We start from the raw sequence: 21,320 nt of genomic DNA on the forward strand, positions 1-21,320 counted from the left end.
GGCGGAAAAAAAATACGGAAATGGGGGGGGGGGGGGGTCATACAATTTTCAAATTACACTCCTCCAAATTCCACCAGCCGCCCCCCCCCCAACCCCATAAGAAATAAACGGTCCCTAAGGAATATAAACCGTAGGCCCCGTCTCACAACCCTTCAATGTTCATAAAATCTGTGGGACGTTAAAGATCCCACACACTATTCGAAACAGTAGGGCATGTAATTCACGGTGTTGTGGTTGGTCTGGCTTTTCCTTCAGCAATGTGGTCAGCTTGGCTGAATGGACTGCTGATCCATGAGACCACAAAAGAGACAGTTGTCAAATTGAAGGAATCGAAGTGCTGAAACTGGTAAACAAAGCTTTCAAAGACCATCCGGATAACTTCTTTAGAGATGCAACCTCAGATATCATCACTGCAGATGGAATCGGGATGGAGTTCGAAAAGCTTTGTGTAACTTTCATGAGTTTTGATGATGAAAAAGACTATTTCTCTTTTGTCCCAACAGACGAATCTTTATTGTGTCATTTCTTCTGTATTTTCTTCAGGAATTATTCACTACTTAGATAAGCAATGTCACAAATAACACACACACGCACTTGAAGTTTTGGTGTTCATAATGCTAACCAATTTGTATTTTATTAAGATTTACTTGGGAAAAAATCTTTATTGTCTATTCCAAGAATTGTTCCAAAAGTAGTGCTTATTTGGATCGAACACCGAACGAAAATGGTTTATGCTGAAATTTGATCAGTCTTTTTTGTAAACAAACCCAGCTAACTTGGATGTCGCTCCACCAGCCTTTAATTCCTTAGCCTTCTTGGCTTGATTCAGTTTGTTGCTAATGTCCTCATTCTCATCATCGCAGGTTTTGCGTTTCCTTTTCTTTAACTCGTCCTGTTCAGCTCCGCTTGTAGCTTCCTCTTTTGCTCTTTTATTCCATTCGGCCTTTTCTTCTTCTCCGAGTGACTTCCATTTTCGCATAGCGACTTTGACCAGCTCCGTATCGCTTAGTTCGGGTTCGGCTTCTGCCAAAGTTCCTTTATTTTCTTCATACCAGAGGTTAAAGCCATTGACTCTGAGTGAACGCAATAAATAAAGAAATTGATTAAGTAATTGACTGATTACTTCATCAATGAAAGTTACTCAAAGGCTGAGAAACGACGGCGGTTACTGCAACAGCAACGCGAACAAAATAATACCCTTTAGCATAATTTTCAGCGGTGAATATAAGAATTTAGTGTCATATTCACCGCGCTACCCGGTAAATAACATTTTGGACGCGCGGCTGCTAAGCTAATTAAGCACTTTTCGAGCCCTTTTATCGTGTTTTAGCACGTTGTTTTTCACTTTCTTGATATTCACCGCTGAAAATTACACTAAAACAATTATTTGCCTCAGGCTCAGTAAATATTGGGGAATATTTACCTCGATTACGTCTCGGTAAATAATCACCAACATTCACTTTGCCTTCGGCGAATAATTGTCAAATGATAGGAAAACGCCTCGTGGATTGGAAAAATTCGCGTTAATTTAAGTGTTAACGTTAATTTCCCAGCTCTTAACTGAGTCGCGCTTTATGAGAAGAACAACAACGAAAATATAGTGAATTTGTTTCTGAACGCCACAGGATATCTGGTTCACTAAAGTAACCACGGATGGCTTTGATTGTGCAAGATATTCACACCTCACACACTCCTTTGAAAAAGTTGGCAAACTTTTTCAAAAATTTTGGCATGCTGTCACACATGCGCCACCGGTGACACTGCTCATTTAATTACCATATTATTTTCCCCCAAATCTGTGACACACTCTGGAGATTCTTGACAGCTAGCTTATTCGCGCACTTTGTTTCACATCAATCTTTCACATTAGTAAATCGTTTACTGTACTTCGACTGCATTTTCTTAGTGTTGTCAACAAATGAATCAATTTCGATATATTTAAGTTCAGTCCTAAACAAAAGGCATCATTTCGAGGTTCTGGGGAATAAATACAAGGCTTTGTATGAGATAATTCCCCAGAGCCTCGAGATGATGCCTTTTGTTTAGGACTGAATTTAATTATATCGAAAGTGGGCTATTCTTTGGCTAGATTGTAGTATACCGCCTCACTTACAATTCGCTTCCAAAAAGCTGCTACCACAGTCCCGCAGTCATTTACATACATAAAATGCTGCTCCCGCGGTCCCGCAGTCACTGTTTCGGTTAAATACACTTTTTACGAGATCGTCTAAAGAATATAGCACTCGCTTGCTGATTTCCTTTATATGAAGGCGCGATAATTTCAAATGTTAATAGGCTACTTTCGAACTGTGCAGCAACAAAAAACAGAGTCGAGGTTCAGTGGAATAATTTGCATTTTGTTTTGTTCAAAACAAAGCAAAATGCAAATTATTCCTTTGAACCTCGATTCTGTTCTTTTGTGGTTGCACAATAGACCACATTCGTATTCTCAGTATTGGACTGGAAGTAGCTTGCAATGGAGGCTAATGCGGGGGAATCTTTTCAAATGCAAGTACTTTTTGATATATTCCCCCGCATTAGCCTTCATTGCAAGCTACGTTCCAGTCCAATACCTGAGAATACGAATATGGTCTATTCGAAACTAGCCCATTGACACCAGCGCTAATTGCCTATAATATCCTGATACAATAAGGTATTATTGATTTCAAGAAGTTGAAAAAATCATGTGTTTTTTCTTCAATGTACTCCAAACTTGAGAATTTAAGGAGGTATTGTGGCCCAGTGGTAAGGGCGATTTTCTTTGAGATCGGGAGAAACAGGGTTCAAGACCTGCTGTGACCATTCGTTGAATTTGTTCCTGGTAGTCCCTGGTTCAACTTCTCAGCTGCGCTTGTAAATAGCCAACTCGTTTGCCTTCGGCCAGTTGGGATTCTTAACAGTTGTTGTTCGATTCTCTTCTGTTGTGTCATTTTCTCGGATATATTAGTCTCAGGTTAGGCGAGCTAACATAAAGTTTGTATGCATGTCTGAGGGCAACGTTGAGAAAACAACAGCGGATCTTGCACTCTCTATATTTACTTCAAAACCGTTCGAGTCAATTCTCTCATAGTATATGTAGCCCCAACATGCCAAGTGAAAAGCGGAATAATCGAGAATATTTAATATATAAGCGCACGGCTTTTTCCGTTTTTTTCTTCGCTGTTACCGTCGTCTTTCTTGTCTCTCCGAGTTCTCCGATGCAAGTCGCGCGTTTCTCCCATTCCCCAGCGGTAAATTGCGAAAGCGAGACTGGAGGCATAGAATTTAAAATGGCAAAGGGGAGAAGCCTGAAAAGGTCATATAAGATGTATCACAAAACTTTGATAAAGCCCGTGCAATATTGATTCTTTCATTCCCAAGATCGAAACGCTCATTCTCGCAACTAGTACCCATCGATTTATTTTTTGGGTAGTCATGAGAATTTGGTGTTATATCAAGATCACACCTCTTAAGCTGATATTTTTCATTCTCAATACCTGCCTCACTGACATTTCATTGAAATTGTGGGGAGAATTTACGTACCGATCACACCTCGAAGTCAAAGGGTGAAGATGATGATGCGCAAAAAAAATTTGGCGGTGAGTGACTGCGTCCCGGGTTTGATTCCCAGACTGATGCCACACACTTGGAAAATAAGTTACGTACACACAGATATCATCATAGAATCCTACTTACTTTCTAGCACACTTCTTTTCTGTTTGCTGTGCCTCCTCTGGCGTCGTTTCGCCGTTATTTGCTTGTTTTTCTTTTCCAGGTGGCGTCTTCAACAGTGTCGTCTGTTTTCCTCTTTTCTTTTTGTGTGCCAGTTTTGATTCAGGAGCTTTTAAGAGAAAAAGATTGAAAAATTAAGCTACTAAAAAATCAATGCTAAAAAACCTCACCGTCAAACGTCTGAGGACTTAACTAAAAACTAAGCGCTAAAAGCAACGACAACGGATATAGCAAAGTTAAATAAAGAAACAAAACATATGCTATACACGCCTTACACTTGCTTTTATTCCAGTTTAATAACTTCCTTTGCAGGGCTCTCCAAACTACATAGTTAAATGGTAAAACTTTAAGGTTTGTTGCTTCTCAAAAACCTCGAAACCGTCGGGTCTAAAAGGCAATTCTGGGGCCGGTTCCTGAAAGGTGTAATAACTCTATTCCAGGGATAAATCTGCCGGAATAAGGTACATTTATGCCTGCAATAGAGTTATTACACCTTTCAGGAACCGGACCCTGCTCATTATGAAAAACTGGTCTTTAAACATGTTTTCTATTCCGGTGAAGTATAACAATTGCAGAAGTCACTTTACGGTATTACCTATTTTTAGAACGGCCACTACCATTTTGCATTTAGCACGGGCAATCCCTCGAGTGGCTACCTTGTTGCGGACCAATCAGAAGCGTTGAGGCCATCAGACCCAATCTGATTGGACATTATTTGGCGGGACCTGTATTCCAAATTTACATAATACAGTAATCTGATGGGCCAAGGGCAAATAAGAGGAATCCACAATTCTGGTTGTAGACTTCTGACAATTGTAAAATTCCGTGACTTACAACGTTTTCCTTTTGAAGATAAGAAGCCTAATATGTATCCCGAATTGTAAATTGTAAAAGTTGTAACATCGTAAAATTTCACGATTTATTAGAAACAAATTGCGATTTTGAGACGGCAATACCACATTATATTGACGGCTAGTTGGGAGAAATTATATTCCGTATTGGGCGGAGTCGCGAAACCTGGGAAAACGTATTTGTTTGCGTACGTCAGCAAACCAATTCAGTGCAACGACGTCAATTTCAACATTAGAACCAATCACAGGCCGCAAAAGTGAGACGGCAATACCACGAAATATTGACGGCTCGCGCATAGGCAAAACTGTAAGAAGATCGCGATACTACTTTTGAAGATACGAGGTATTTGATGTATCGTAAAATACGCCCGAAGAGTTTCGAGATTTTCGAGAAAAGCAAGAGAAAGAGTTTTCCTCAATTAGAAATCCTGTACCACTTACATATCTTGTTCCTGTTCATCAGTAAGGATTTCTTCTCCTCTTCAACGCTATCAAAGAAACTCTTCCCTGCTGATTTTCTACTTTGACTGCCGATCCTGAAGGGGTTGGAGCGACCTTGGCTGGAGCTAAAACTTGGTGCGGGAGAAGATGGTGGTCTTGGCTTCATAACACGATTAGGTCTCGAGTTCTTCTCTCCAAGATGTCGACTGTCTAGATTTGCCAGACCTTTCCTTTCTGAAAAAAAGAGTAGCAAATCATCCATTCATCAATCATTCTGTGAGTAATTACATGATGGAATACATATCATTCACATGTGAAATCACTGAAAGATATTATAAAGGGGCTTTAAGATATATGACGGCGACGTCGACGAAACGTCAACTCAAAATATAACTTTGCTTTATCACAAGTCCATCTTGTTCACGTCCTAGAATGTGGGCGAACTATCCCAAAAATAAATTGCGGTACGGAACGAGCGCTTTCAGAGACTGAAATATTACCTGTTGCATACTCACGTTATCGTCAACACCTCAAATTTTGTGATTTCATGTCATCGCTATGCAGCGGACCACCCAAGAATATTTGCTAAAATCTGTGCTGCACGTGCAGCACGATTATTGATGCTCTTTTAACCAATGATATCATTGTTTTGTGGCGTTGTTGTTACCGTCGCTGTCGCCGTTTCTTAAACTCCCTATTACTTGTCCAATCAAAACACCGCGGCTAATCGAATGAGCCAATCACGACGCAAAGCAAAATCATGCAGCCGACACAAAGCGCGGGAAAAAAAATGCTTGTAATTCACAATTGCTCTTGCTTTTGCTCCTCATATTGGCCAACATGTGAGGGTAAATTTTGGCGCCAAACACGAAGTGAAGCAATTCAAACCCAAAGTTACTGCCAATGATTCACTTAATTGAAAAACACTTTCGTCACGTCTTGGACTAAGCTTGGGTTTTTCCAGATCCCTTGCAACTGATTCAGTTTCTTCCTTAAACTGCGATCATTTTTCGCTTATAAATTCAAAACAACTCTCTTACATAAAACAGAACCCCAAAATATTGGAGTATTCCACTTCACCAACCTAAAAGCCAAACCATGCCACAGAACATACATTCGCTTCTCGGATCAGGTAGTGGCAACTAAACACTGATTTTCGTTAGCAACGAAAGAACAAGACCAAGCATTGTCTTGATGATACATAATATATTTTTCTATTGAACTGCGGAAAGAAGCATTAGCTTTATCGCAGTTACGCAAGGTATTGCACGAGTTTATTACGGGTTTATTGCAATCTCACAAAATGCCCACAAAATGCCCAGCCCTCAAAGGAATTGATAGCTCAATATGCAATTTTCACGATGGCGTCATTCGACTACAACTACCACAATTCAGTTTTTTTTTCTATTCATATTTAAATTTTGTATTCTCAGTGGGGTAAAAATAACAATAGCTCTAATTAACATGAGACAAGCGAAACCTGGAGGATTCTGGTACTTGTAGTCATATGGCGTCATCATGCAAATGTCCTATTAGTAGAGCACTGGACCGGGTATCAGAGAGGTCATGGGTTCGAATCCAGTTCGAGCCTGAATTTCCCAGGTTTTTCTTTCGTTAATGCTGAAATAACGTTCACGATAACAGCAATGATTTAAAAATTCTAACATCATCGTGAAAGTCGTGTACCTTCTCTACTTGACATCTCTGATTCCTCTTCCATATTATCTTCCATTCCATTATCTTCCATTATTTCATTCTCTTCCATCTCTTCTTCTTCTTCTTCTTCTTCGTCCTCTTCTTCAACCTGTTCTGTTTGTCTTGACACAGTCCGACCAGATCGCCCATGCCTCTTTGGTTGCGATACCTTGTGACCTCGTCTGACTTCCTGACCAGACTGCTGCAAATCGTCATCCTCTAGGCCGGCCTTTTTGCGCGCTAAGGTATCAAGCCGATTTGCCAGGTTCATTCGACGAGTGAGTGCTGCATACTTTATGGCTAAGCTTACCTATGAATTAAAAAGGCACTGAACTTCAACGCTTAAAGATTACCAAGGAACTACATCAAGTTCTGCCCGGAGGGGAATAACTTTCTCAAGATTTTTTAATCGCCTTCGGAAATTTTAATAATGAAAGGACGTCTTTTTAGCAGCCGTACTTAAAGGAAAGCTTGAAGATTTTAGTACTGTGTATAGAAAGAAGAACTTCAAATGAAGACAACAGCGCTACGAAACAAACCTTGAAAGCTGGAAGAACGCAACCAGTTGGCTTCTACAAAGTGTGTTGCACTTGAATTCGGAAGTGCCAAAGACAAATATCGTATTTGGTGTTAGGGTTAGGGACTAGAATCCGGATTGAATCCAGGTTTGAATCCAGATTTGATTTGAAGCCGAAACATCCACATCCCCCTTTTATCACTGGGCCACGACTACACGTTTGAGCGAGTAAGGAATGGAGGAGTGAAACAGGAGAGAGACAAAAATTGTCAACCCTCACTCCACCATTTTCCACTCGCTTCACTCTGGGCACATCTACAACTCTATTGCAGTCTATAAACCATTTCCATTTTCAATTTAAAGCTGAAACTTTTCAATTGTTAAGCAATCTTCCCTGCGCCTTCATCCTCCATCCAAAACGAAGTATCCCGAAATGAAGACTTTCCCAAACAGTTTCAAACGTGACGAATTGGAAACCCTTATTTCTTTTTGTCCCAAGACTGAAGAAGATGGACACTTTTGAAAGAGGTACACCTCGTTGGTTCTAGTCCCAATCGGGGAACCCATCTATCCAGGTTTCGGGCGTTTTTACCACTTTTGAGCGTTTAACAGAGGATGAATTTTGGTACGGCATGCGAACTTGAATCTCGCAAACTCACAACTTACAGAATGTGCATCTGGTAGCAACTCGCACAGCTCAACAGCCCGGAATTCTCTATCACTTTTGCACGCCAGCTGAATGATAAAGAGGAAGATAAGAAACAAATAAATGACCACAGTCAAGGCAATTGTTGGCTATAAATCACTCTACAATCCAGCGAAACATACAGCAAAGAGCTTCATGATTCCCTGAATCTGTTCTGTCTTGATGCGCGATGCTGATTCATCAAATAACTCACTGCCTTCTTCGTCAACTCCAAAGAGAAGTTCTGATCGTGTGTATGCTTCCTGTGATATAAAACAGACAAGGTTAGCTCATAGGCAGGGATCATGGATGGCGCAGTGGTGAGAGCATTCGCCTCCTACCACTGCTCCATTCTCAGATTTGGCGTCACTTGTGGGTTGAGTTTGTTTGTTCTCTACTCTTCTTCCAGAGGTTTACAAAGGCGTTACTTTCTTCTCAGTTAATTTAAGACCGCAAGGGTTGGTCTGGCCAAACGTAATGCTTCTGAGCGCCGCCATGTTTAGAACTATTGACGAGTCAAATATGAACTCCCTAAGTCCTAGGGTGCTTACCATTTAGCCAAATAATCCGGATGGAATGATCGTTGCATAAAGGTAAGCGATTTTCCGAATTTAATGACCAGCCGGGTGAGAATGGCGCTTACCATCTAGCTATACAACCCGGCAATTCAACCCGCATAGTTACTCGATCTTGTGACAAAGGGCCTGGAAACGGAAAGATTATCGCAAATGGTAAGGCATTTCCCGAATTCCATTCCCAACGGGAAAAGAGGACTACTTCCAGAGGTTGTCCACAATTTCCGAAAACATTTTCCGGAAAATTGCCTTTCCATTTGACCTTAAACCGAAATTTCCGAATTTTTTGGCTAAATGGTAAGCATCCCTAGAATTCTATATGTCTCCAGGAGCCCGTTTCTCGAACGTCCCGAAACTTCACGGGCCATTTTCGGGTGTCACTTTCCTTTTGTATCTGAAGTTTGACGAGGTAAATTCTCTCCGTTCTTGAGTCAAGAACGGAGAGAATTTACGTCGTCAAACTTCAGATTTATTTTCTTTCTGTTACCTTGAAAACATGTTAAAAGATCGGCTTTGCAAAACAAGCGGTTGACAGTTTCACAAATGGCTTTTCGGACCCGAAAAGTTATCGGGACTTTCGAGAAACGGGCCACAGAGCCCTTCGTTTTCTCGTGCGAAGGCCCCACAGCGCTAAAAGAAACGATGGGATCTGGGAAGGAGAATGGTCGAAACACTTGCCGCAATCTTTGTCTAACCAAATTAGTGCTCACTCAACTACTCTTTCCCGATAAGACAAATTTGAACCCACGACCCGGTTCCGCACGGTGGCTCGATGCTCAACCGAGCCAAGCGGTCGGTTTTCGAATCCTTCCATTGTATACCGAGTAATGTTACTGACGCATAAGATCCGATGTGCTTAATTAACATGATTTCTCTCTTGTTAGTTGGATTATACAAGTTAAACAACCTTTTGTTAGAACTAGGCGGCAGTGTAGCCCAGTTGTTAGGGCGCTTTCCTTTGAGATCCAAAGACCCCGGCTTCAAGAGCCGCTCTGACCACTTGCCGAATTTGTTCCTGGTAGTACCTGGTTCAACTTCCCAGCTCCACTTGTAAATAGCCAACTGGTTTGCCACCGGCCAGTTGGGATTCTTAACAGTTGTTGTTGTTGTTCTGCTCCATCATTTCGTTGATTGTGTTTCATTGGCCCTGAAAAGCCCCTATCGGAGCAATTTTTTTGGGTGTTTCATTAAAAAGCCCTTGAACTTTTTTAAATCTTCCTTTTGCGACTTTGTTTACATTCAGCTTTGAGACTTACCTCTAGCTGCCCTTTCTCTGTGGTTAATTCACACAAGGGGAGTTGCAACGGCAATAAAACAAGCACAGGGCGCGGCAATGTTGGTGGGTACGTCGAACCCTTGCAGTAAATACACCTCAACAGAATAAAAATCATAATAAATAATTAGTCGCGTCCGGCATACAGATAACAAATCAAGATTCAGAAGAACTCCAAGAACTCAAGTTACAGATAGCCTCCTGCGCAGACCAAAAAAGAGTCTGCGCAGGAGGTTACAGTAAGTCTTATCCCAAGTCAACAACGAACAGCGCTCACCCGAAAGATCTTTAGCCGAACGTAAACAAGGGGAAAAAAGGCATTCTCAATGATAGACCCGATATCAGTGAACCCTTGCTGAGACAATTTGCAGTCGTTACTTCTCTTTAACTTGACTTGTGCTTTATCGAGCAAGCGCAAGTTGTAAATCAGCAAGATCCGACGAAGATGCCAAACAATCATGAGTCGACAATCGGCAACCATGGTAGAGGAATGAGGAGTACGAAACTGAACGGAAAAGGGGATACATGTAAAAGCAGACTTCCATTCATGCATTTAGGGACAACAACAGGACACGAAGTTCCTTAGACAGAACAACATCCGAGGGTCAGTGAGCCTAACAGAGAATAGACTACACAACAGACAGACCACAACCCCGGGAATTCCATGCCTTCCTTTTTTCTTCAAAACATTGTTGGCTTGCTCTTTCTCGGGTCCTCCAGAGGACTCATTATAGAGCACCATTCTTAATAGGGGTAGCTCTTCATTTCATGATTTTTTTTTTCAACTCGTTCTGACAAGGTACCACCAGCGAAAATGACAGCTCTTGATTTTTTTCATACGTTCCGTAACATGCCTTCTGAACACGATTTAGTTCTCATTAGATTGGGTATCAAAAAAGTTAAGAGGTTTCACGATTTCCTACACTACGCTTAGCGATTGGTGGAAAAATAGCACGCCACATTGTCAGCCAATCACAGGAAGTAAACCCAAGTGTGACTACCTTGCACTCGTTTTCCCGCTCTTTGCGCCGACTGCGTGTAGCTGCTTTGTTTCACGATTAGTTCATTTGATTATCTGTTTTGATTGGCCAAAGAAACTACTTTGCTTTCGGTCTTGCAGTACTCAATGAAAAATAACAAGACCATCGCGAGAGATAATAAAATACAAACTTTCCTATATTTTATCTGACCTGTATAAAAACAGAAGTGATGCGGGACTTACCTTATTTGCTGACTTTCCTGGTCCAAACCAACAACCCAGTAATTATCGGACTTATTTTTCAACTGAAAAAAAAATTTGAAACGACAGTAAACGCCCAGATCAAATGCCGAACTATTCATGAGCAGAGCTCTGGATCGACTGCACTTGCCACATCTCTATTACCACGTGTCACCATGAAGGCAAATGCTTATTTCTTTGACTGCTTGTGCTACTTTCAAATGATGCTGACAAATTTTCCACCGGTCGAGAAACCTGATCGCGTATTGTGTTCACACCGAAACGTGCAACGTCGTAAAAAAGACTTGATCTGTTAAAGTGTTCACACTGCAAAGAGATCAAGGTTTCGGCAGCTGGGGCTAAGAATTTGTCCTCGATTTAAGCGGTCACAAATTTCTTGATTTCTTTGGTAAGGGCGTTATAAGGGAATCTTGTTGTTGACATTTTGTTTCATTAACGTACGAGTTTGCTCACAGAAGACATTATGCTACATACAGATTGACTTCAAAAAATAGAAGAACTTGTTTAAGTACTGTTCAAATAAACGAGCAGGAGTGTTTTGTCGGGTTTAAAATCATGAGGGAAAGACGAATGGTGTTAGACCAGATGAAACACGACATGCCAGTTTATAGACCCTATGCAAAAATGGCTGCCTTTAAATTATTCTAACCTCGTTTTTGAGACAAAGATTGTAAAGAATTTGTTATCCCGAACGAGGTTAAATTGGCTATTTTGAATATGAACAAAAGAATAATAACACCTCCAATTTCAAGCCATTGAACTTTAACAACTAGCCAGTTATTAGCCGTCAAAAACTAATAAATTCTTGGGTGGTAAAAGCACTAATAATCCCATACATTCAACGTTCAATTTTTCAGAAACAGCTCATTATTCAAAGTACTTTCCAAAATCAGTAATTTATTCTTAGCTGTCTGATTAGAAAAGGATAGCTTTGTGTTAATGAGGTAAAATGTAAACAAAGATTTCCCTAATGCGGCGACTGCAAGAAATCCTAATGCTTTTCCCTTCCGAAAATCCTGCGATGTGTTTTTCGAGTCGCTTGTGAAGTAGCATGTGTGCAGGCTCTCTCTTCTTCGGGCGATCGAGAAAGAGGAGAGACTGTGGTGGAAGCCCCCAGTCCCCCATATTTCTCGCTCGCCCCACCAAGAGAAACCTGCACTCAGGCTACATGTGAACTGGCCAATACTTACATTGCCTTTAGTTATACAAACAGGTGACCATATCGCAGTGCCAAACGAACGCGACAATATTCTGACGACCCCTGCTGAATCAACAGTGACTGGAGTCAAACTCTCGGTAAACCTTCAACAGAGAACAAGCAACATCAGTAGGTACAATGATGAAATGGTATATAAAATGAATCATACATAAACATGAAATCAAGTGAAATCAAGTGAAGCTATGATCTTCGCAGTTATGAACGCAATTTTTACAATTGCGTAGAGAAGCCTGAAAAATTCAGGACTTCCACGGGGTTTGAACCCCGCGACCTCGCGATTCTGGTGCGACGCTCTAACCAACTGAGCTATGAAGCCACTGACGTTGGGAGCTATAGTCATTTGTGGGTTCCAATGGTCTATTGATTCATTCCTCACGGAACCATTGGAACCCACAAATGACCAGCTCCCAACGTCAGTGGTTTCATAGCTCAGTTGGTTAGAGCGTCGCAAGCGGAGAATTGTCCGATCGCTCAAAGAAACGATGCCACATAATGAACAACTTACTAACCTCACTTGCTCGGGGAAGTACTGGGGAATATTGGCCGTCGGTCATTTTTTACTTTTCCTCGCTGCGCTCGGTCCGTACTGCCACGGGCAACATTCCCCAGGACGCAGGGCCTTTGCGCTAGCTTAGTAAGAGGTCAATATTCTGCATCATTCAAAATTTAGAGAGCTGCCAGTAAGTTGCAAGTTAGTGAGCCAACCTTGGAAGATCTACGGAGCAGCGCCTTACCCGACCCATGAGAGCAACGACTTCTCACTCAGTGTAACCCTCTCCTCTGTGATGATGTTCTCTCGGAGATCGAAGAATTTAACAGCTAAAGCTTGTTCGCCGGGAAGGGGGTTATCCAGATGATACACAACCATGAGTTGATGATAACAGCCTGACATACAAACGACCGGACCTGGAAGGCTAAAAACGTGTCTCTGTACACCACCAATGGTGAATACACGCAAGAACCGTTTGTTGGTAGCCGCTGCGACAGAAGAGCTCCCAATAGCCACTGCCTATGAGATTGAAATACTTAATCACTTCAGAGGCACAACACCTACAATCCAGATGTAGCGACAAATTCCCAATTGTTCATTCCTTTTAATTAGCTTTCCATGGTATTTGCATATATATTTGTAGATGAAGCCAGAAATTGGAAAGTTTTCTTTTTCAATAGCGCATAATGATTATTCGTTATAGCCAAATCGATTACCGATCAAAATCGAGTTTTCACTAAAACTATAGGATCGGGGAAAGTCTGCGCAGAAAATGGCGATCAAAAACGTTGACCTGATCACCAAAATATTTCAATTCGTTACGGTCAGCCTCCTTGCATGAAAAGTTCATTTAGAGCTCTAACAACCATGTACATAACTTTAGACGTGATTCATATTTTGGAAAAGATGACAAAATGTTAAATTTCAATTTAATCAAAACTATGAATATGTGTTGCAGTGTTCTAGCACTGAGATATCAAGCCATCTGGGAAGTGGTTACATGGGACAAAAGAAAAATGACTCAATCCATGACGTCACGGTGGCCATGTTGGTGAACTCAACAATTCTTTGATTGCACTCACATGTTAAACTGTAAAGATTTGTTTCCATATCTCAAAGTGCCCTTGGACGTGAGGGGCATGGAACAACAAAAATGAAACAACCCAAATCCATACAAAAATGCTAACCTTAGGCCTAAACATTATCTAAAAGCATATTGTTTAGGCCTAAGGTTAGCAATTTTGTAAAGGTTTGGGTTGTTTCAGCTATTGTACCCTTCACCCCCTATCCCCACCCCCCACCATTAACCTTATGCCTAAACATTATCTAAAAGCATATTGCTTAGGCCTAAGGTTAGCAATTTTGTAAAGGTTTGGGTTGTTTCAGCTATTGCACTCTTCACCTCCTACCGCCACCCGAGGCTCCTCACGTCCAAGGGCACTTTGAGATATGGAAACAAGTCTTTACCCATGATAAGACAGCCATGTTGGTTCCAAAACAATAGAAAAATGTTGCTCAAGATTTGCATAATAATAGAATCAAATTCCCAAATGACTTTTCCTCTATCGTTCTTTCCACCAATATGGCGGCCGTGACGTCAGATACAATCAAAGAATAACGAAAATAGGCCACTTCGGAAAATAAAAGCATATTTTTCATTAAGAAAGCTCTCAGTTTGGTCCATGATTGGGCGAGGAAGAGCCTCTTGTCCTCATTTCACCTTTAATACAGGTTGACATGATGGCAACATGCATGTCGAGTTATATCACCAGAAACTGATATCTTGTTCCAGGATGACCAGTACCTAAGCCTTTTCACCCCTGAAATGGCCCCTATTGGCAAGTAAAATCGTCTGGGTTACACTGTAGACAGAGTAAAATCTACGGAACCCTAGGAATTTACACATTGAATGGCCTGGCCCGGGTTGCTCGAGACATGGTTATTGCCGTAAACCAGGATGGAAACCTATAAGATTTGATACCTCTTAACCAACCGTTAGCGACACCGCGGCAAAATGAGTGCGCAGGCTTGAGCCACGCGCGAATCGTTTCCACGCGCGAGGGACTGGTACCAATTAAATTTGCAATAGAAACAACAGCGCGGCAAAATGGCGGCAATTTAAATTCTCTGTGTTTGTTTTCATTTTGCGATGATAAGGACAACACTACTTTGATAAGGTTTAAATTTTGAAGAGAGCTTCCTGAAAGACTAATCTTCCATGTGTCTTTTCAAACCGAAAAACTATAGTTCAAACCAGGAGAATTTTACCTTGCATTCGAGCCCTAGAGCAAAAGGACGAAGTTCGTAATGTTATTAGTCGCGATGGTCTCTGCGTTGGTAAACCTCTGGGGGGAAAACTGTGCACTGAGAAGGAAAACGCCGGGTAAACATCTTTGCGAGGGCAGAATGATAATTCCTTCTGCGAAGATGACTTATGTTCCTCCTGTACAATGAGGAAATCGTCTGTTTGTTTCATTGGAATCATTTGAAATTGAGAAATAAGCTTAAGTTCTTTTCATGCCCGCATCCCACTCATTTGGCAACTTGGATAAGTCACTTCCCTGCCCTCCATTCTCATATTTTACAACACTAGTTACTTTTACAAGAGCGAGGCAATAAAATAAAGAAAATAAGTCTTAATTTTAAGAGAGGATCCCTAAAAAGTTTTGAAACTAAGTATAAATTTGACTCCAATGCTACTTGATGTTTCCCTTTTACTTGGAGTTTGGTAGTGGTCTATCGTTGAGAATATTTTTCCAGTATTTTTCCTGCAGCTGGCTGGTAACTGTATTTTTTTTCACCAGCTTTGTCGATCACCTTGTAGAGCCTTGCTGGGATGAGGGTAGGGAGACATGAGAATCATGATAACGAAACCATTCACCTGCATGTGTTTGGAAAATACTGATTTCACTTTTGCATGCATTGCACCAGCAAAAATCCAGTCTAAATTTTGCACTGTGTGTAAAGATACTGAGAGAGGAATGTAATCATACATCCAGCAAGACAAGAGGCATTCTGCTTCATACTCTAACATTTTATTGTGCACAACTGATCCAGATTCACTACCCAATGATAGACCCACAATGGCTCTGTCTGGATCCCACAATGACTCTATCTGATTCCTTTTCAACAACAACAACCACAACAACTACTACGGTATGTGTTACCATAAAACACAATATACAGTAACTCAAATATCTCTCTAATTTTATTGTTGTAAGTACTGTGTATTCATTATGAAGACTATTACAAGTAGGAGCATTCTCAGAAGTTTATATCCAAACCCATGCTCAGCAAGAGAAAGACTAGAATAACATACAGCTGTATTAATGAAAGTAAGACAGTTTACTTGAATTAAAAAACCAAATTATATTTGCTTGTTCAAACATTGACTTAGAAGGTGTGGCAAGCAAATAATTATCGTCCCTTTTCCAGACAATTTTGAAGAGCTGTTTGTAAACCATCTTGTATTTATCACTGACATGCTCACATCTGTGATGTTTAATTTGCAGTAATACTGTTGTCATCATGCAGGATCTCATGCAGGAAAAAATGAGAGATAAATAACAACCCTGGCTTTTTTCATCACAAAACCAATAAAATATTCAAATTTTTAAAGACTTCTCTGTGAGTTTTTTCCCTAGTCACCAACGTCAAAACCCATGGTTTTTTAAAAAAATGCTGAAATCCTCATCACAATCTCTGAAAACAATCTGGAATGTTGCTTGCCATGCATGGTTTGACCAGATCAGCACACACACACACCAGGAAGAGTTTTAGACTTAAGCACTGGAATAAGAATAAATGACATGTTTAAGAAACAACAGGAAACTGATCAAAGTAAAACAATAATAATATTATTTCTTGGTCATTTTCATGCACAGATGTCACTTAAGATACTTGAAAAAAAACATGGAAATCTGTGCTCTATTTGTAAAGATCCCTTTATAACAAAACTAAACAACTTAACTGACTCCCTTAATAAGAGGTTTTGTCGAACACTGCAGGTAAAAACAGTTGCTCACATCTTGAAAGTAATGACAGTCAAAAATGACAGCCAGCCAGATATCAACACTTTCCACAAGATTTCTTCAGGTCAGATGACTGGGACAATGAAATCAACAGAAATCTAGAGATCAATTAAATTTAATCATACCACAACCTAGTGTGTCCTGCAAAGCAACACAGTGCTGGAAAGGAAAGAGCATCACCATCTACGATACAAACCATTGCTCTTGCTGTGGAGTACCAGGTCACAGAAAAATCCATGGCTCTCGTATCACATGTCAGAGGTTAAAACTTCTGTTGTGTCAAAACCCTCCGCGTTTTTAGAGGAATTGCCCTCAGGCGAAAAACAGTAAACGAAAAATGTTATCAGTTTAAAATTTACAACTTTTAGGTCTTCAACGGTGTGACCAAAACACGAGCAAACATGGTTTGGCAAAGATAACTTCCATGGAAACGACATAAACAAATAAATATATTTCATGCCTAAAATAAGCTTACCTCTTTTGACTTTCTCGTTGGAAACAACTCGGAACTACTGTTTAGTTTTTCTGTTGAGTCCACGTTGAGCGTGAGATCTTGATCATCAAAAGGTCCAATAGAACTTTTCCCTCACCGCCGAATAAACTCAAAAACAAAGAGCTCAAACGCTCGAATCAAATGAATCAAATGTGTTCGAAGCGGAGCATGCGCACTCATTTTGCCGCGGTGTCACCGTTAGCAGTAACCAGGCTTCAAGCAACTGGCCCCTGGGTAGGATCTCAACAACGTGGTGGCTGCTACAGACACTGCATTCGCAAGGTGGTGTTGTAGTCTGAACTCATTTTGACAAAAATAATGTTGAGGGGGTGAGAATTTTATTCATGACCCATTCTTGACCATTCACTTACATGATACGGATATTTGCTCTTTCTCCTTGTAATTGTCCAACCACAGTTTTACGTTTTGTATTCATCACCCAGCCAACAATGGAATGTTCTGCAGCAGTCTCTTTGGTGTTCTGCAAATCAATCGTGTACAAAATGTGATTTGTCACATGTGAGTTGTGAAGTCATTTTGTTCACAAGCAACCATGAACACCTCTTGTGGGTATTATGGAGACAACTGAGGAAAGCTTTGCTGCCTACTATAACAAGAATGATAAACTGTCAGGCACATCACCAAGAACTTCTTTGGGATTGAAGATTGCCAGAATTCTGTAGCATGGATCAGGGCATAGGCCTTCCAAGGACTTTTATTACATTATTTGTAAACGCTAAAGACCATAGAGTAGTTGCTGTGAAGCCACAAAGATCCTCGGGTAATATCATCATTATTATCGTTACTATCATTAGCAAGAAAATTATGAACTGATTTGTTGCGATGAGATGATTTTACGAAACTATTATTATACTAATTAAAGACGTTCATTAAAAAAAAAATTGCCCGGCTGTGATTAAAAAAAATCACTTCCTTTTTTCTTCAGATTTTGAAAGTGTGTTTGCTTAACACCTGACTGGATTTCACGGTCCGCCATTACTCACGTTCAAAGCTGACCGATTGGACCTCAGAGGGTGGGATTCAGGAAAAGTGACATCAAAGGCTCACTAGCTTAAAATGTCAGCGTGTGAATGCAGAAGGCAAGTTTGAAAGTCTGAAAGCCTGAAACTCTGTGGCGTACACACGCATTGCATTTTTAAACTAGTGAGCCTTTGACACCATTTTTTCCTCGATCCAACTCTCTCAAGATCTTAAAGTGAGTAATGGTGGACCACTAAATAACAAAAATTCCAGTTAAAATAAACAGGTGTCTTTTTGAAATCAAGGCTTACGACTTTGGTCGCTTGGTGTTTAGTTAACATAGTTTTGAAATCCAAAGGAACATAAGAATTGATTTTTTGGTCACAGGGGCACTTAAATCTAATACTCTGCTGTGTTTATTATGACATGCAGCTGATCAAGGTTTTGAAGTTTGAACACAACATTTTTACTTTGGTCAAAGATTCTTACCTTTCGAAAGAGCACACCTGAAAAAAAAAATTGTAATTTACTACTCTGAGAATTTACTTCCCAAGTACCAGTTCAGGTACATACAATAAAATAATTAAGTGAAGCTATGATCTTCGCAGTTATGAGAGCAATTTTTGCAATTGCGTAGAGAAGGCTGAAAACTTCAGGACTTCAACGGGGTTTGAACCCGTGACCTCGCGATTCCGGTGCGACGCTCTAACCAACTGAGCTATGAAGCATAATTGTCGAAGAATGAAAAGAAAAACCTTCCAGCATAGAGTAGCTGAACCATCCTAACAAAATGTACCTTAACTTCCTGTTCTTGTGGAGAGTTCATTTTGCCAACAAAAATTAAATAAGCCAATAATAATAAAATTAATAGTTATGCATACTGTCAATCAATTACCTATGCATAAGTTTAGCAAAAGTGCAACTTATTTAACTACACCTGACCTGAAGCTGCTGGATGGATGAAGTCTACTTAAAATTAATGATACTTTGGAATCATTATAGATCTGACCCGGGTTGCTCGAAGCATGGTTAGCGCGAACCAGCATTAAATACCATGGAAACCTTCAGGTTTTGATGTCTCTTAACCAACGGTTAGCGCTAACCAGGCTTCGAGCAACCGGCCCCTGCAGAATAGACCTGGGTGACACCTACCCGTAGGTTTTGTAATTTTTGTGGCATGTTGAAAAACAAATTTAGGGTGAAAAGTCGGGATAATTTTGTTAAAAGATACTGTGCAAAAAATATGACTATCTTTAGTCTCAAAGCCAATTACATGTAAGCGAACAATCCATGTATTTAGGAGGCTCGGAAGGGTTTTCCATTGAACTCAACACCTAAAACACCCAATATTGCCATACTTAAGCTGCTTGCACTGGCACTGCGTGACTGGAAATAAAAATGTGACCCGAAATAGAATAAAGTGGAAATGAAGTTCTGTTACAATTGTGCTGCGCAATAAAAATTATCTTGGAACGTAGCTCAGTGACCTAAATCCCGATCTTTTTTTAACACCAGAAAGATTTGTTTCTTTGCATTCTTGAAGAAAATCAAAAAGAAATATATTCAGAGGATTGTTTTCTTTTCATGTAACAAGCTAAGTTCAGTGCTTTAATGCATCACATGAATTTTTCTAATACAACATACAAGCCAGAGAATTACGACGAATTTAACGGGGTTTTCGAAATTTGAAAAAAAAAAAACCACTATGTCGCTGAACCTAGTTTTCAAAATTTTCAAAAACTAAATTTTAGACGGTCTTTAAAACAGTGTTGTAACGTTGGCATGGCAACAGTTAAGGTCTTACTATACAGCCACCGGCCCTTACAAAATTGTAGTACGTTTCTCTACTGAAAGGACGGTCAGTGTTTAATCCTCCTCCATTGAAAACCCACTGTTACATGTGGAAAACCCTTTCGGATCTCGTAATGTCCGTAATTAAATTCAGCTCATATTTGAAACAAGCCTTTCTTGTGTACCTGTAGCTGCTCCGTTTTGACACTCGGCAGCATTAGATTCCAATTACGTTTTGACGATTTTCAACTTTAAAGAAGTCAATAACTTGAAATTAATATACCTTGCACTTTCCCAAATACCTCAAAGTCCACAGACAGCAGTGTACGGGCAGCCATGTTGTTTATTTACTTTCCACAGTAGATCCCTCATGTATCAAAACACAGATTATCGTATTCGTCCCATGCCCAGGGCACTTCATTGTTTATTGCGCCCCTAGGGACGCCTGTGCAATTTCTATAGCAGACTAACTTTTCGTAAGCTCGGTAAATTATATCCTTGTCACAAGAAAAGTAAGGAAAGAAAAAAGGTAAGGGCTCTGTGGCAATTGAAACGCGAAGTTCACCATTAAAATTGAATCGTTGAACTGTTCAAAGCTGGCCAAAAGCTCGTATATTTACTGTTATTTTGACGAGCTCAAAGGGTGAAACCACAGAACCATAAATATCACATTATTTTTAACCTGCCGGTATTATTACCTTAATGCATCTTACACGTGACTAAGAAGAAAATTACATTGCACACAATGTCATTACCTGTCCCTAACCCATATCTTACACGAAACAGATTGATAAGTCATGTTTACTCAGGGACCACTGGGATCGGCATCAAGGCGAGCCACTGATAGTTCAGCGACTGGCAGTCAGTTCATCAGTCAGCCAGTCATTTAATTATTCGTTTATTTGTTACTGTGATTAGTTTGCCATTTGTTGGCTAGTTCAAGTGGCTCGTCAATCAGTCAGTCATTCAGTCTGTTAGTCTGCCATGTAAGTCAGTCAGTCAAACTGTACTGTCAGTGAAGTCAGTAAATCAGTTAATCATTTAGTCCGACAGTCAGTTACTCAATCAGCCAGTCAAGTCAGGTTGTCAGTCTGTCTTTCAGTCAGTCAATCAGACAGTCAGCCAGTCAGCCAGTCACTCTAAATGTTTGTCTCAGTCAAATGGTGTGTTACAGCTGTAATGCGCCGATCAACTCGAAACTTCAACATCCCCCCCCCCCCCCCCGGGCATTTGAACTTTTGAAGATGGGATCGTTCAAATTCCCGCCCCGTCGGGCCAAAATGGTGTTTAAATGCCCTACTAAAGAATAATCGTCGTCGGCTCCTCC

General features: G+C 40.5%; 1 protein-coding gene across 4 annotated transcripts; it reads right to left on the reverse strand.

The window, feature by feature from the left end:
* Positions 1-594: 594 nt before the first annotated feature.
* On the reverse strand, positions 595-20,354 carry LOC138049091 (WD repeat and HMG-box DNA-binding protein 1-like). 4 transcript variants are annotated; one of them, XM_068895215.1, is made up of 13 exons: positions 20,277-20,351; positions 18,692-18,708; positions 17,593-17,702; positions 12,942-13,216; positions 12,179-12,290; positions 10,971-11,032; positions 9,732-9,846; positions 8,044-8,163; positions 7,882-7,950; positions 6,690-7,008; positions 5,004-5,237; positions 3,676-3,820; positions 595-1,073 (listed from the first exon to the last, which is right to left on the reverse strand). In XM_068895215.1, the coding sequence occupies exons 4-13, from the start codon at positions 13,097-13,099 to the stop codon at positions 746-748; spliced, it is 1,662 nt and encodes a 553-aa protein (XP_068751316.1). In that variant the 5' UTR covers positions 13,100-13,216; positions 17,593-17,702; positions 18,692-18,708; positions 20,277-20,351; the 3' UTR covers positions 595-745. The 4 variants fall into 4 exon arrangements, with proteins under 4 accessions (XP_068751316.1, XP_068751317.1, XP_068751319.1 ...); XM_068895216.1 differs by having other exon boundaries at positions 20,296-20,329; XM_068895218.1 differs by lacking the exon at positions 18,692-18,708 and having other exon boundaries at positions 20,262-20,354.
* Between the last annotated feature and the right edge of the window lie 966 nt (positions 20,355-21,320).

Source organism: Montipora capricornis, chromosome 5, assembly GCF_036669925.1.
Source record: "Montipora capricornis isolate CH-2021 chromosome 5, ASM3666992v2, whole genome shotgun sequence".
In the NCBI taxonomy this organism is placed as follows: Eukaryota; Metazoa; Cnidaria; class Anthozoa; order Scleractinia; family Acroporidae; genus Montipora; species Montipora capricornis.